Source organism: Grammomys surdaster, unplaced genomic scaffold, assembly GCF_004785775.1.
Source record: "Grammomys surdaster isolate TR1022 unplaced genomic scaffold, NIH_TR_1.0 1162, whole genome shotgun sequence".
Taxonomy (NCBI): domain Eukaryota; kingdom Metazoa; phylum Chordata; class Mammalia; order Rodentia; family Muridae; genus Grammomys; species Grammomys surdaster.
The window spans coordinates 723,536-740,406 of record NW_021605581.1 but is presented as its reverse complement, the minus strand read 5'-3'; the positions used below and the strand labels follow the sequence as shown (position 1 = coordinate 740,406).

The window sequence follows — 16,871 nt, the reverse complement described above, 5'->3', positions numbered from 1 at the left end:
TACTCTTTCCTCTGAGACGTGTTGAATAAGGGGGCTTTAGGGACTTTGAGGGAAAGGTCCTCCATTTTCTCAAAAACTTACTGTTTCTACATTTGTATGTCTGTCTGAAAATCAAGAAGCTCTCCCTTTCTGTGCTAAAATGAAGCCATTTTACATTTATTACATATACCTCACTATAGAAGTGAAGGTATCACCCCCGTGACTGAAGTATGCTAGTTTGGAAGGGAGTGTATGCTCTGTAGCCGTCCGAGGTGCCTTGACAGGAGCAGAGGTGGGGCTCTGACAGAGTCACTCTACTACTAACTGGTCTAAGATAGACTCGTCTCTGTCAGTAGTTCTCAGGTCTATCGAGCTGTCATCCAGTGCTCACTATTTCTTACATCATGGCATTTGTTAACTCAGGGTGACGTTGTGTGTGTGTGTCCCCTCCCCAGGACCCGTGTACCATGAGTACTGTGACTGCCCAGAAGACGACCCTCAGGTTTGGCAGAAAACTCTGTCTTGTCCAGCCAATGAACCACAGATCGAGCAGGATTTTGTTTCCTTCCCCAGCATTAATCTCCAGCAGATGTTGAAGGAGGTCCCCAAAAGATTTGGGGACGAGAGGGGTGCTGTTGTTCATTATACAATTCTCAATAACCACATCTACCGGAGATCTCTGGGGAAATACACAGACTTCAAGATGTTCTCTGATGAAATTTTGCTGTCACTTGCAAGAAAGGTATAAAAAGAAATGAATTCCTTCCAGAAATAGTATCATTTTGTTGTTGCAACAGTTACATACTTAGAACTATAAAGACTGATGAGAATAGATTTCAGGGCTCAGAAATGTGTTGCAGAATGCATAAGTCTCCTACCTTTGAAGATGGCTGTTTGCTATAAGATTTAAGTTACAGTGGAATCCTGGCACTCAGGTTCATGAGACTTCAGTATAGGCTAGAATTCGAGAGTGAGGCAGAAGGCCAGGACAGAGCACAGGTCTTGTTCTAGAGTCTAAAGGTTCTGGTGAGCTCAGTCATGACCTTCATGTAGGGTGTAAAGATTTGGGCAGCTATATAGAAAATAGGCTCGAGTTGGGAGAGGGGGAGTCAGAATGCCTAGTAAGGAAACTGATGTGGCAAGGACCTCACCTGAGTGAGTTTCAGTCATGGATATGGACACAGGGTAGAGGATTCTAGAGGCAAAGCTGGAAGAGGGTGTGGCAAGGAGGCCCAAGGCTTAGGTTTGACTGCAGACTATTGCATAGGTAGCCAGTGAGGGCTCCCAAAGCCCACACACTCACACTTTTCTCTAGATGCCCACTTCTGTAACATTACATTTTAAATGCCACCTCTGGAGACAGGTAGCCAACTTCCAGTTAAGTGAGTTTGTCATATACTACTTTCACCTAGAACCGTCTAACAAACAGTGACCAGGAGTCTTTCTCCTCCCTTACCCACTGTTTTCAAGGGTCGCCTAGATCAGAAGTACTTCTCAGTACCCATTAGGGGAGATGGCTCAGTCGGTAAAGTACTTGCTCTGTAAACATTAGGACTTGAGCTCAACCCTCAGACCCCATGTGTAAAAGGCCAGTTGTGGTAACATGTACTTGTAATCCCAGTGCTGAGGAAGCAGAGACAGGAGGATCCCTAAGGCTCAGAGCTGAATCTCCTCAGAAAGGGCCAGGCCAGAGAGAGACCATGTCTCAAAAAACAAGGTAGATGGTGCTTGAGAAAAACTACTGAAGACTGACTCCTGTCCTTCAACCATACGTGTGTGCGCACACACGCACGCGCACACACACACTCTGCCAAGAGACTGAGGCATTTGGTGTCTCCCAGCCGCTAAACTTTGTAATTTTGTTTTTGTAGGTCACCCTCCCAGATTTAGAATTTTATATCAACCTTGGAGATTGGCCCTTGGAGCATCGAAAAGTCAATGACACCCCTGGCCCTATACCTATCATTTCCTGGTGTGGCTCCTTAGACTCAAGAGACATCATCCTTCCAACATATGATGTCACCCACTCCACACTCGAAGCAATGAGGGGTGTCACAAACGATCTCCTGTCTGTTCAGGGAAACACAGGTAAGTTAAGGTTAATTCTCTAGGGAAAAAAATCTTACAAGGTGAAGAGAATGTTTAATCAGAAAGAATAAATGTATTTGCTTAATCATTCTTACTTCCAACCAAGAAAAATGCTTGCCTAACGTGTAAGGACCCAGGGTCCCCAAGGCAAAGCAGGGGAAAGCATTCTAAGGCTGAAAGAGAATGTTTAGGACGCCCCAGTCCACACTTTGCTTTGTCCTTTTTAGCCTCATGTCTCTTTGATGTCATTCAAGGAACAAGAGCAGAGATTTGGGCAAAGTACGCAAAGGTGAGAAAAGATAATGAAAATAAGATGAAGACAATAGGAAATAAAAGTCAGCCTACTTTCAGTTTGATGACAGTGACTTTCTGAAAAGTAGGCTGAGAAGATTGGATCCCTCTGATTTCTGTCTTATGATATGTCTGAGGCGCTGACAAGTATTTAATCAACATCATTCTTTAGCGTAGTAAGACATTTTATCAGAGATTGGAATTAACTTTTCTAAGACATTTCTCTTCTATGAAGGAGGAGATATAACTGGCATGGTTGCTCGTTCCTATAATCCTAGCACTTGGAAGCAGGAGGATTGTTACTAGTTTGAGATTCATCTGGGCTATATAACAAGTAGCAGAGCAGCCTGGGATAGACTGGAAGATCCTAACGCCCCACATGCCTATGTGAGCGTTGTGAGCTATATAATTGCATTTAATAATGTCAAAGAAAAATGTCTTCCCTGTATTCAAAATTATGAGTAGTTGATCTGGAGAGATGGTCAAGTGGTTAAGAACACTTGCTGCTCTTCAAGAGGACCCAGGTTCAACTCCTAGCACCCACATGGTGACCCACAAATGTGTGTTAACTCCAGTCCCACAGGATCTGGTTCTGGCCTCTGGCCTCTATGGGAACTTCATGCACACAGTGCACAGACAGGCATCAATGAGATACATATAAAATAAAAATAAGGAGAAAATATGGACTAAAAATCTGTGGGGTTACTGAGTTATGCAGTTTTCTGGTGAGCTCATAAGAACAAAAGCCTAGTTCATGTGTGCTTTGTGAGATGTGACATATGGAAGGAGGTACGGCCTGGGAGTGGGACTAACCACAGAACCTCTGTTTGCCTGGAGCTTGGTCTGAGAGTGTGATGGCCACTTCCTAGTGTTGTACAGCAGTAAAGAGCAGAGCCTGTGTGAGTTGTCCTGGCTGGTAAATGACAGGGGCTGGAGCAGACAGAAGGGCGGTCTCAGAAAGTGTCTCTGGCAAAATGAGACTCAGTCCCAGGTATGTTGGGAACAGCATCTATGTGACAAAGTGAGTTATCGAAGAGCATCAACATTTTAAATGACAATAGTGGACTAAAGGTCGTTATATTGTCTTATGGTTTCAGATTCTTAATCATAATTTTTTATGGCCTCAAACTTCTAGGGCCTTCCTGGATCAATAAAACAGAGAAAGCTTTCTTCCGAGGTAGAGATAGCCGGGAGGAGAGGCTGCAGTTGGTACTTCTGGCCAAAGAAAATCCAGAGCTGCTAGATGCAGGAATTACAGGATATTTCTTTTTCCAAGAGAAAGAAAAAGAGCTTGGAAAAGCCAAGTTGATGGGTTTCTTTGATTTCTTTAAGGTATGAGTCTTCCTATGGCTATGAAGTAATACACTGTGTGCTATGGCTATGAAGTGCTACAATGTGTCCAAAATCTACCAAACAGGTGCTTCAAGCAGCTTGCCTCAACTTGCCAGCTAATTTTACTTTTCAGACTTTACTGTCAGACTGACAGAATTGTAGAACTCTGACAGTTTTGCCTCTGTTAATTTTGTTTACCAAATAACGAAGAACTATGTTTAATGCTTCATATAAGAGTTAACATTGAAATTTGGATGTATTTATTGTGGCTTTTCCTCTTTTGATTTAATAAGCTGGGAAGATAAGTGTCTTTTACATGAAATGATCTCAAGTGTCTTTGGTAAATAAAGAGTATTCATTTTTATATAAGCATAAGAGGAACTGGAGTTCAGGTCCTGCTTATAGTCTTTCTTCCACTGTCAGTGTCCTGTGATACCATGTTCCATTAGGCCTGCCATACTCCTTTGCTTTCTTTTGGTATTGATTTTTGTATGTATGTGTATATGAATTTGTATATGTGTGATGTGTGCATGTATGTATAGTGCACACATGCACACACATATGTATGTGTTCCTCCTTCCTTTAGAGCCTAACTGGCTGGGAAACACATGATATTGAATATTTAAGAAATTATTAAGAAGTTAGGGGGTAGCCCAGTAGAGGGCTTCTGTTGCATATATGAGGCATAGATTTGATCTCCAGCATTGAAAAAGAAAGAGAGGGCAAATGGAAGGAAGGGAGGAGGCAGTCACTATATTTGAAAATGGACCATCTTCATTTGAGGGTGGTGGGTTATGGTGAAAAGAACAGTGAATTGCATTCAGAATACAGGTTTATAAATTTCTCTGTATACCAGTTTTCTCACTTGTAAAAAAAAAATAACAGCTTTATATTATAATTAAATTGGATTTCAAGCCTTTGATAAGTGCTTTTGAAATGTTAATCCAATATATGCCAACAAAGTAGTTATGTCTCCAGGTTTCAGGTTTTAGTACGATTATTTCTCTCTCTCTCTCTCTCTCTCTCTCTCTCTCTGTGTGTGTGTGTGTGTGTGTGTGTGTGTGTGTGTGTGTGTGTCTGTGAGTTCTCTCTCCTTACCATGTGGAACCTGGGGATTCTGTGAATTAAACTTGGGCTATCCTCCACTCACCTCATCTTACGTACAGTTTACAATCTGGTAAGATGTAAACTCTATTATACAGTAACTCTTTTTAAACCATAAAATAGAGAGAATGTCTTTCTATATTGTGTATTTATGGTATGAAACAAATTAAATAATTTATACATGAAAATTGATAATTATTTTCACTTCAGTATATTTAAATTTAGAACTTTGACAAGAGTTTTAACACCTGCTTTGGTTACAGAAATCTAGACTCTCCGCTTCACAGGTGTAATTGAAACAGCACACGCTCCTGTCCTAAAATCTCCTGAGGGAGCTGTTAAAGGCTGGCTATCATTTTTATACAAAGAAAAAAAAAGATAAATGAAATACAAACACAGATGTGAGAAAGTGGAAAATAATCCCTCTGTATTTAATTTTAAAATACTGGTGAGAAATGGAAGTAAAACAAATGGCTTCATGATGTCCTTTGGTTTTAATCTTCTAGTACAAGTACCAAGTGAACGTGGATGGGACTGTGGCTGCATATAGGTATCCGTACCTCATGCTGGGTGACAGCCTGGTCCTGAAGCAGGATTCACCATATTATGAACATTTCTATGTGGCACTAAGGCCTTGGAAACACTACGTTCCCATTAAAAGAAACCTCAGTGATTTACTAGAGAAAGTGAGATGGGCCAAGGTATGTACCATGCAATTGTTATTTTCTTGGACAATATCAAAGTTATTAATATGGGAAGCTGCGTTCTATCAGGACCTAGTATACCATAGTCAAAGTAAATCAAAGAAACTATGATTTTTCTGAAAAGAATGTGTTCCCTTTAAGTAGCAGAAGAACAGACACCAGGGTTGTGGAGATGGCTGGGTGGTTAAGAACACTTGCTGCTTGTCTGAAGGACCTTAGTTTGGCTTCCAACACTCACACTGAAAGCTCACAATGGCCTGTAACTCAGCTTTAGGGAGTTGGAGGGCCTCTTCTGACTTTTGTCTCTGTACTCATACACAAACCCACATGTACATACACACATGTACACATATAAAAGAGAATCACTTTGTACAGCTCTGTCAACATTGTTGAAGGTTAGATTTTAAGTTTAGTGTTGGATGTAATACAGCTTTTCTAAATGAGTCTCTATTTCCACTCATCTATGCAAAACAAAAACACACAGAATGCAAATTACAGATCAAAAAAAACAGGCCTTATATATCAAGAGAACTTTCCAGGTAACTATGAAACTCTTCCATACAGGAAAACAAAACAAAACAAAACAACCCTCAAGTCCTTCCCCAGCACAAGCCATAACATCCCAAGAAGAAGTTCCCTATAAAACAGAGATTTTTTTTTTTTGAGGAATAATATAAAAAACTATTGAATTTATTATGAAACTATAAAATGTATCCTTCTATTATATTTTGTCCACATTTTAACTTTTGAGAAGTAGTATCTGTTTGTGGACATAATGGGTCAGAGTCATTATTCTGGCTTTTCCTAAGATCCACAATTGCTAGCAAATGGCTTTTCCTATCAGTTGTGTGCACAAAATAAGCATTTTCCCTGAGTATAATTAGGAGTGTTAGCTATTCCTGGCTCTACAGCCTGTGAGAACTAATGAGTGAGAAACTTTTTTACTACAGCCTTATAGCCCTTTGTGGCTACTGCTGTTTAACAGAACTTCCTGTCGCTGACTGTGTATTTAAAAGAAGCTTTATGAAAAACACATTTTTATTTTTAATTTTACACTGTGTCATTGTAGGGGTCTGTGCACTTGAGCAAAGATTCCCTCAAAGACCAGAAGCCTCAGATCCCCGGGAGCTGTAGCTGAGAAGCAGTAATGTGGATGCCAGTCCTCTGTAAGGGCAGTGCTCACACTTAACTGCCGAGCCTTCCCCCCAGCCCAGAATCTTAGCTGTTGTTGTTGTTGGTTTGGTTTGGTTTTTCTCTGTATAGCCCTGGTTCTCCTAGAATCTGCTCTGTAGACCAGGCTGGCCTTAAACTCACAGAGATCTGCAGCCTGGCTTTTAAAAGACATTTTAACAGTTAACATGAAAATTGATTCATTCTGTTCTTAGGCAGAGAGGACAGTGCTGGGGAGGCAGATGACAGACCCGAGCTTTCTCCATAGATAGCGAAGAAAGTACCAAAATAGTCACTGAAGAGCTCGTGAGGCTTGGAATCAGGTCCACACACCTAGCATCCCTTCCCTTTACCGACATCTTCTAGCTGTATTCCCATGGCCTCCGGTGTTAGTTATAGCCCATAGTGGTGGACATCGCCCATCTGTTCACACACACCTCCCACGCTTGCACCTACGTTTCTTTGTGGGCTGCAGCAGTCATTTTCTTTTTCATTTTCAATCTTTTAGGAAAATGATGAAGAAGCAAAGAAGATTGCGAAAGAAGGGCAGTTAACTGCCAGGGACCTGCTCCAGCCGCCCAGGCTTTACTGCTACTATTACAGAGTACTGCAGGTCAGTTCAGACTGTCCATCCTGATGGGTCCGGGGTCCGTATACCACACGTGTGGCTTGGACACTTTGTACTATGCTTACTGGGAGGATCAGGGGCAGATTGTGGGAAGAAAGAACGAACCAGTGCTGAGGTCTGGCCTTGGCTGTCCTAAAACTAACTCTGTAGACCAGGCTAGCCTTGAACTCAGCCTTGAGATCCTCCTACCTCTGCCTCCCGAGTGCTGGGATTAAAGGAGTGTACCACTACCTCCCAGCTGCCTCCATACTACTCTGTATCTCCCCATCCCCCACCCCAGGGTTTTCTCTGTAGCCCTGGCTGTCCTGGAACTCGTTCTATAAACCAGGCTGGCTTCGAATGCTGGGAACTTGATCATCTCCGTTCTGTATTATGAAGAAAATGGAGGTGTAGAGCGCATGAGGTTCCTCCTATCTTGTCCGAGTGCGCCCTTGCTGGTTGATCCATAGAGAAATTCCTTCCTCGTCTGTGGCAAGTCACCTCACCCGCACCCCGCACCGCCCCGAACATGCCCCTCTTGCCATCCTTAGATGGGTTCCATCCTCTCTACTAATCTAGTTTTAATATTTTTTTAAAACTTTAATTACATTGTATTTATTTGTTTTGTGAGCTCAGTGGGGAAGGGAGAGCATAGTGCCTGTGGCGGTCAGAGAATGCTTTACAGAAGTTGGTTCTCTCTTCCACCTTGTAGACCTCAGGGATTTAACTAGGGTCTTGAGGGTGGGTGGCAGGCAGCTTTACCCATTATGCCATCTTACCAGCCCTAGCTTTAATTTTAATGGTAGGAATTTCTACCTCTAACATCTTAATTAGTCTCACTTGGCTATATTATTGTTTTGTTGGCATTAGCTCAATACTAGGACTATATAACCAAGTGGACACAGAATGAATGGAGTGAAAGACTTGGCCCATAGGGATATTTCTGGCCAGAGTAGAAGAACACTGCAAGGGCTCTTGCCATGCCTGTGACTCCAGGCCTACAGGGTGGATGGAAGAGCCCATCTGTGCACTCTATCTGGAGATATTCATCATCTTGGCTTGCTGATGTGAAAATTCAACTGTATATTCTATATTATTATAAATATTTTTCAGTGGAATGGAAGGTACACGCTGACTCAGCTTGTTTCAAGTGGGGGCATCTACCTTTTCTAGAGTCGTCCCACTTACACAGAAGTGTAGATTAGGATTCTATGACAGACTCTGAGACAGTAAACTAGCATTTATAGTAAATAAAGTCAAAATATAACTATGAAATTAAAATGAGCCAGAGCTTTGGTTTGGGTTTAAAACGTCATGATTGAAGGTGGAGGTATGCGGGAGATTAGACTAGAATGAAACATGAACTAAACTTTCTGCTCCTTCCAAACATATTTCAGAAATATGCTGAGCGCCAGGCCAGCAAGCCCATGATCCGTGATGGAATGGAACTTGTTCCCCAGCCGGATGATAGCACATCCATTTGCCAGTGCCACAGGAAGAGGCCCGAGAGGGAAGAGCTTTAAGGAGACACAGCTTCACACTCTTTTGTATGCCAGCTACATCTTTAAGACGTGTGAAAGATGCTAAGCTGTGAAGAAACAGAGAAACCAGGCCGGTGGCTTATGCTTACACTGTAATCCAGGCCCAGTGGAAGTGAAGGCAAGAGGATTTCATGACTGCAAAGCCTACCTGAGATTTGTGGTGACTTCCAGGCCAGCCTAGACTACCCAGTTAGATCTTATCAAAAAGCCAGAACAAAAAAGAAATGTAGAGAAATGCTAAGTATTTAATCCCATACTCAAGAGACTAAGTCAAGAAGATCATGAGTTTCAGTGTTACCAAATACCTTTGGAACTGCTGGTTTGAGCACCCTAATGGATAAAAATTTGGGTCATAAGTCACTGGGGGTCTGTGGACAGCACAGTCACATGCACTGACTTGTTTCTATCTTTATCAAAGATAAAAAGTCACTTTCAATTACTTTTACATCCAATTATGAAAAGTGTTTGAGGAGGTTTGAATTTCTGCTTGCTGTGTCGTTTCACCTTGTGTAAGCTGTCCCTGATGCTTGGTGACGGCGGGCTCCTTTTGGAGGATCTGATGAGGTTAGCTAAGGAACAAGCGGCTGCTATTTAAGGTGGCATGGAGACTGTGGAGGAACATACCACATTTCTTCAGCTAAGTTTTTGCCAGGACTTAAGACAGAATTAAGAAGAACTAAGTATGTATGGCAACTCACAATTTGGCCTGTACCCCTATTAAAGACAGCACAGCTACAGATAGAGATGGTGGCTGGCCTGTGGGCATTTATGTACTGGGAATATAAAAATAACAGCTGTCCAAGTGAGATCTTTCATTTTGTTTGTCCTTCTGAGAATCCTTGAAAGTTGTTACAGCCAGCTTCAGGAAGCCTCTGTATCCTGGGATTCACTAATAACCCAATGACAGAGGCAGGTTCTCAGACCCTCACCTTTCAGGAGGTTGATGAGCAGCGTTCTGAAGCTGTGAAGATAAAGGCTTTGAAACTTCTACCTTTTAGGACAAGATCAAAGTCTCATACCATAAATTCATTTCTGATTCTTCAGAACAGCATCAATCCAAGATGCAGTTCCTGACAGAATGCTCTCTAAAACAAGAGCTACTCATATTCCCAGAGTAAAGGTACTGTCTGAACAGAAATATTCATTTGCTCATATCTGTTCTCCTGAAGACCAATAAGAACACAAGAATTTGTATCTTTAGAGCACAGAAATGTTTCAACATGACAAATACCCCATATGGACATGAGAAGAAGGACTACTTCCTTCACTTCTACCTCTTTAACCACAGGTTCGGAAAGCAAATGGTAGTTTGCTAGAGTTTTGAATTGATGTCCTCTGAGGCTGAATAGTCCTAGCAGCTAAAAACAAGTTGAGACAAACTGGGCGGTTTCTATTGACTTGTCCGATCCCCCACAATTCTCACTTTGAACAGTTCCACCTCGGAGCATTGCACTGGAGACAGAGTCTCCACATGAACTTGCAGGGGACATTTTACATCCAAACTGTAACAAGTCTATCAAATTTATCAAGTGGAGTTGTCTAGATTTCTTGAAATGAGTTTTACGTGGCTTTATGGTTCCTTAACTTGAACATATCTTCTGGAAACAAGCTGGATTATTGAGCCAATTCCTTTCCTTCCAATGTACCTATCGTCCATATAGTCCAGTGGCCACTTTTAATACTGAAATTTTTATTAAAATATATCTGGCTTCAGGGGAGTAAAGAGAAACCACCAGAGAGAGGTTGGAGGGAGAAAGAAAGGGGGACAATGATATAATCATATTTTAATTTCAACAGAAAAAAAGTTTTATATGACTTTTGAAAAGAGAGGGACATAAGGATATAAAGATAGAGGTTTGTTCATTTGAATAAACTGTCAACAATGTTTGTGACTTCAAACACTGAGTGGCTGTCCGTCACCCATCAACTGTGAGCATATTGCCTCCATAGCTACTGACGAGTTGAGGACCTGAGGACCACCATTGATGAGAAGAAAGCAGTTTAATTACATGGCAACAGAAGGTTTCCATGACCAAAGGCACGAGACAGAACGTGAAGACATTTCCTAAAAGAAAGGGTCTCGTGGGAAGGATGGACTGACAGTGTTGGGAAGAGTAGAGAGAGATTTTTACTTTTGCTTTATACCATTTTATAATACCCAACTTGGTTTTTAATTATGGATATAAATCAAGTTGTAAAATAAAAATGTCAACATGGTAAAAGAATAAATAAACAGAGGAGGCTATAAGAAGGGAAAGAAACATATTTATGTTTTCCACAATGCCATGTTAAGAACCTATGTATAGAATTTTGTCCTGTGGTTTTATTATATACTCTTTTTTTTAAAAAAAATAAAGCACATTTTCATATTTAAAAAAATGGGAACCCTATGTACTTTGTTTTAAGAAAGAATGACAACACCTGCACCCTGATATGTCTCTGAGTCTAACTGGTTTCTAAAAAAATATTTATTTTAGCCAGGCGGTGGTGGCACACGCCTTTAATCCCAGCACTTGGGAGGCAGACACAGGTGGATTTCGAGGCCAGCCTGGTCTACAGAGTGAGTTCCAGGACAGCCAGGGCTACACAGAGAAACCCTGTCTCGAAAAACCACATACAAAAAAAAATTTTTTTTCTGTGTTTGCCTACATAAATGTTAGTATCTTACATGCTTGCCTGGTACCCACAGAGGCCAGAAAAAAATGGATTCCCTGGAACTGAAGTGACAAATGGCTGTGAGCTGCCATGTGGGTGCTGGGAACCGAACCTGGGCCCTCCGCAAAAACAGTCAGTGTGCTCTTAACCTCTGAGGGCTCTCTCTAACCTCTGCTCTTTCTCTCCTTTGTGTCCTCATGAATAAGTGAACTAAAGCTGCTGTCGTGGACATTCTGTTCCTATTGGGCAGAAATGGGGAGGAAGGAGTGTTTCACATCTGTTTTTTTGTTTTGTTTTGTTTTGGAAAAAAAAAGACTAATTCTAATTTTTAAAGCTAACATACAAACTAATGGGTTTTGTCATGGCATCTTCCTAATGTGTCTTATTACATTCTTCCAATCCTCCTGCCCTTTCTGCTTCCTGTCCTCCCGTGCTTTCCTGACCCCTCCCACACCAATCATTAATCAAGAAAATGTCCTCAAAGATTTACCTACAGGTTAATCTGATGGAGGCACTGTCCCACTGAAGGTTCACTTTCCCCGAAGACTCTAGCTTAGATCAGCACACATAGTCCTACATACATACATACATACATACATACATACATACATACATACATAGCTTCATACATAGCTCACGTGTTTGAACACTTGGTCCCCAGCTGGTGGTGCTGTCTGTGGAGGTTACTGAACCTGTAGGAGATACAGCCTTGATAGAAGAAGAACATCACTGGGGGCAGGCTTTGAAGGTTTATAGCCTGCCCTTCTTCCTGCTCTCGCTGCACTTCCTGTGTGACGTATCATGGTCAAGCAACCTCTTGCTCCTGAAGCCATGCCAACCCTTCCCTTCCGCGATGGCCACTGGCACCATAAACAAAACTAAACTTTCTTCCTCAAGTTGTCTGTTGCTCTAAGTATGTCCACCACACATCTGCCCAGGTTTCACGTCGCAATGAGTAATAAGACACACCCACCACCACCACTATGTACATCACTGCCTGAAGACAGGGGACAATTAATTGCCCTCTGTGCCAGGACTTTAAGCATTTGGGGGCAATTCACCACATAGTCCATGGTTTGAACCAGTTTGGAGTGGCATGGTGCCTCACAAAAGGAGTGATATAAATAGATATTCTGCTTTTACTGGCACTATGAATTTCTGTTACTAATGGGAGCTCATGGATTTGGAGGCCGGCACTGGGCCCAGCAAGCCAGATGAGCGGAAACTGACAGCAGTTAAGCTGACCGGGCTTGTTGCAAAACTCCAAATGAGCTGTAACAGGCTAACAAGGCTGTAGATAATCAAGTTATTTTCGAGGCCCATTTGTTTCTTATAAACGCTGATGGTCAGAGCACTGGTTGAAGTTCCCAGAACACCATTCAGCCCTGGTAAATTCCTGACTACTGAATAGATTTGTTGGGTTTTTCTGCTCGGCTTTAGTAAACCTTAGTGACTTTTTTGTTCTAGGAAATTTAAGCAAGTTTGGCTTAGTGATGGGGTCTGAAGAGGAGGCACAGCCGCCTGAGAAGCATTAGTAAGTTCTCCACCAGGCACAACTTTCCTAACTGCACAGGGGCATTGTGGGAAAGATCGGATTCTCAACTTTCTTCGATTTGTGCTATGAGTATCTGAGTTCGATTGTTTGCTTTTGTAGTGGAAGACCATAGGGGTTCATGCCTTCTAAGCAAATGTCCTACAACGGAGGTATTTTAATCCCAGACTTTAAGACTTTTTTTTTTTAAATCTAGACTATGGCTGACTTAGGTAAAGTCCTAACCACAGCCCACAATCCCCTGCCTAAAACCAACCAGTCTGCAAGGTTGGAGGGGGCTTGTGGGGCCCACTGATACCATTCCCCTTCCAGCCAGGGCTACATGGAGAAACCCTGTCTTGGAAAAAAAAATCACACACACAAACTAATGAAAAAATAAAAAAATAAAAATTAAACAAAAAAATTAACTTAATTTTATTTAATGTAGCCGGGCGGTGGTGGCGCACGCCTTTAATCCCAGCACTTGGGAGGCAGAGGGAGGCGGATTTCTGAGTTCGAGAATTCAAGGCTAGCCTGGTCTACAGAGTGAGTTCCAGGACAGCCAGGGCTACACAGAGAAACCCTGTCTCGAAAAACCAAACAACAAAAAAATTTATTTAATGTAAAAATTTGAACCTTGTTTTACTAGATTAAAAGGCAAAGTATTGAAAGCATTAAAATTTACTCATGTCTCTGTGCTAATACATGGCTGTTGAAGTTGGACCTGGTACTATCTCCCAGCTCCATGCTCCCAGGAATAAGACTCAGCCTCAAAATATATTTACAAATACCTTAGCCATATAGCTAGGCTCTTCTCTGACTAGATCATAACTTACCTAACCCACATAACTCCACTATCTTAACCTACACTCTGCCACGTAGCTGGTTACCTATGCTCAGGTACCGACCGAGTCTGTCTCTCAACATCTTCGCGGGCTGATCTTCCACGTGGCTCTATCCCAGAATTCTTTCTGCCTCCCAGATGTCTCACCTCCATTTCCTGCCTAAGCCATAGGCCATAGGTTTTTTAATTGACAGGTGATGTATCCATACAATACACAAGATATTCTCTCTACACATGGCAACAGCTACACGAAGCTACACGAAGGAGAGCCGAAGCCCGTGGCTCTGTTTATGGAAACTGTGATCATGATTTTGAAGGTCTTGACCTTCATTTTGTCACTGAATTTCCTACAGGGATTTTTTCCCCCTGTAAAAATGCGTTTAGTATATAAGGAAAATATTTCCTAGAAGTTCATCTTTCTCCCAAGTTATGTTCCATGCAAGAACAGAAGAGCTGGGCAGGTCTGAATACTCTTCCTTTTACACTGCTACACTCTGACATTGAGGTAATGTCCGCCATGCAGGATATTCGGCATTCAGGTAAATAAAACATACATTAAATATGCCGTATGCTTTCGGGTTCTGTAAAGTTCTCTATTTAAAACCTGTGTCAGGCTAAGGAGCTTAAATTTAGAAATAGCATCAGATGGAGCCCTTAATTCCACTTAGGCCTTCATCAAGGCCCGTCACATGTCGGAGATCCCTCTGAGTTCCTTTCTCAAGTCCTTTGCCTCTATAGCACCGAAATTGGAAGAGACCGTGATTTCTATCAGAACCAAACGTCATCACAGACGAAGGCATGGTCAGGGTTGGGGGCGGGGCCTAAGAAGAAGGTTGTGAGGGAAGGAGCTATTAAGTCATTTCCGCGTGGTTACCAAGGAAACAGCGGAGAGCGACAGAGATTGGCAAGTCAAGGGACATGTTCCCTTCCCAGCTCCTTTCTGTTCTGGTGTCTGGTCTGATCTTGGCCTGTTGAAAGGCCCTAAACACTCATGATCTTAGTATGCTACCATCCTTCCCGATGCTCTGTTGCCCAAACCCCTCGCCTGGCGCAGTCGCGATGGCCTGATGGAAAAGCCTTCCTTTACCTCACCAACCCCTACTCTAGCCTCTCCCTAACTCAGGAGCTGCAGCTTCAGGGATATCGCTAACCCACCTCTGGCATCCGGATTCCTTCACCCTGTTAAATGCAGTATGTGGCTTTAGATTTTCTCTCTAAAATACTTAGAGATTTTTTTTTTGGAGTATTCTAAAGGGTACATGAGTAGGATTTCTTTTGGTTTCTGTCTTGACCCTCAGTATAAAGATGTAAAGAGAAAAAGCAAAATCGTGAAGACGCATTTGCTGAAAAAAACAAAATTAGTAAAGAGAACGGGAATATGGGTTCTGAATTGAAGGAAACCAGGGGACAAGGGTATCCCCGTGCAGGGCTACCTCTGAATCACAGGACAGGGCTATTAACTTGAGATTGGCTGGCACTCCTCTCCTAATTGGCAGTTCGCACCTGGGTGTGGTAAAGTCCTGACTTGAGCAATGGTTTACTTGTGCTCCTTGGGTCTTCCAATTGAAGTATTTCCCACATGGTTAGTTAGAAGCCTTAATAGCAAACGGCTTCGTCCCTCTACTCAAAGAATGTTACGTTTCCTTTACCCTCTCCTGCGCCTTTGATTTCTCTTCTAACAATATTTTCACGTGTTTTAGTGACTCGTATTTAAAAAAGACAAGCCCTCTTGAATCCAGCTTCATCTTCTGGCTAGTATGTTCCTACTTTTCCAATTCCTCAACAACCTCGCTCTTTTCCTCTGCGGCTCTGATGCTGGTAATCTCAGCATTGAGGCAACTGAGGCTGTGGGTTTAGGAGTATCTTGGGCTACACAGTGAATCTCTCTCTCTCTCTCTCTCCCTCTCTCTCTCTCTCTCTCTCTCTCTCTCTCTCTCTCTCTCTCTCTCTCTCTCTCTCTCTCTCTCTTGCTCATTTACCTGACCTGCCATTTAGTAGCAACATTTAGTGCAGTTGATCATGCCAAGGCCTTTGCTTTTCCTTTCTCCTTTCACGAAGTGCCACTGTTCCTCACAATCATTTCTGCATTGCTATGCTATTCATGATGGAACGGTGATGCACACACTATATCTTTCCTCTGCATCATTAATGATGATATCACCATATCATCCTTAAATCTTAAGTCAACTAGAAAAAAATCATAAATACTGATTTAAAACATTTGACAGTTTTCACGATGCAAATACTCTTAGGGCCAGTCTGACAGCCTCAGGAATTGGGAGAAGATGGGCAAGGTTAGCCCCTAGTCTCTCCTTCATCATCATTGTCATTATTACTGCTGTTGTTATTGTGATTCTTCTGGAAGTGCCAGGTACGCACTCTGTCGCCGAGCTACAGCCCCAGCCCTTCCACTTCCCACCACGAAGGCTCAATTCTCAGCTCAAGTGTAACAGTTAATCGCTGGAGACTTTCTAAAAACAAAACAAAACAAAACAAAAACAACAACAAATCTTTACATTTACATGTGTGTGTATGTGTGTATGTGTGTAGGCATCCAAACAGATTGTCACACTCACAGAGCAAGAAGTTACTCACTGAACTTTCTCCCCAGCCATTCAATTCAATTTTATCTCATATGCTAACACAAGAATCAAGTCTTGGCATAAATCCACAGAACACCCTCAGAGTAGCACGACTTGACATCCACCTACCTCTTACATCACAGCTTTGGAAAGTGACTGAGAACTGGAATGTCTCTCTTGATTTCTTTACTAGTCTTTACAGTTCAAATAAAAACTGTGAAGTACAAATAGTGATTTTCGTTACACTCCTTAGTAGTACAAACTTTATGTTTAAAAAAAAAAACCTAATGCATGATATATAAAGTGGACAATGTAGCTAAAGTCTATAATCGATCCCAGTTCTAGGCTAGGGGCTTGGGAAACCTTGTGGCTACAGCTCTTTAAGTCATTCAACAAAATATGTAAAGGTCACAGGCTTTTTTTTTTTTTTTTTTTTTTTTTTT

At 42.1% G+C, this 16,871-nt stretch overlaps 1 protein-coding gene across 3 annotated transcripts in view; it reads left to right on the top strand.

The window, feature by feature from the left end:
• The window catches only part of Poglut3 (protein O-glucosyltransferase 3), a 59,434-nt gene that overhangs the window by 5,894 nt on the left and 36,669 nt on the right, over window positions 1–16,871 (top strand). The window contains exons 3-8 of one of the 3 annotated variants that reach the window (XM_028783625.1): window positions 435–721; window positions 1,851–2,067; window positions 3,494–3,690; window positions 5,301–5,495; window positions 7,177–7,281; window positions 8,673–11,195. In XM_028783625.1, the coding sequence (XP_028639458.1) occupies window positions 435–721; window positions 1,851–2,067; window positions 3,494–3,690; window positions 5,301–5,495; window positions 7,177–7,281; window positions 8,673–8,798 (1,127 nt within the window). In that variant the 3' untranslated portion in view covers window positions 8,799–11,195. Of the gene's footprint in view, window positions 1–434; window positions 722–1,850; window positions 2,068–3,493; window positions 3,691–5,300; window positions 5,496–7,176; window positions 7,282–8,672; window positions 11,196–14,718; window positions 14,751–16,871 lie in introns of those variants that run through there. The other 2 variants (XM_028783624.1, XM_028783626.1) reach the window with 2 other exon arrangements.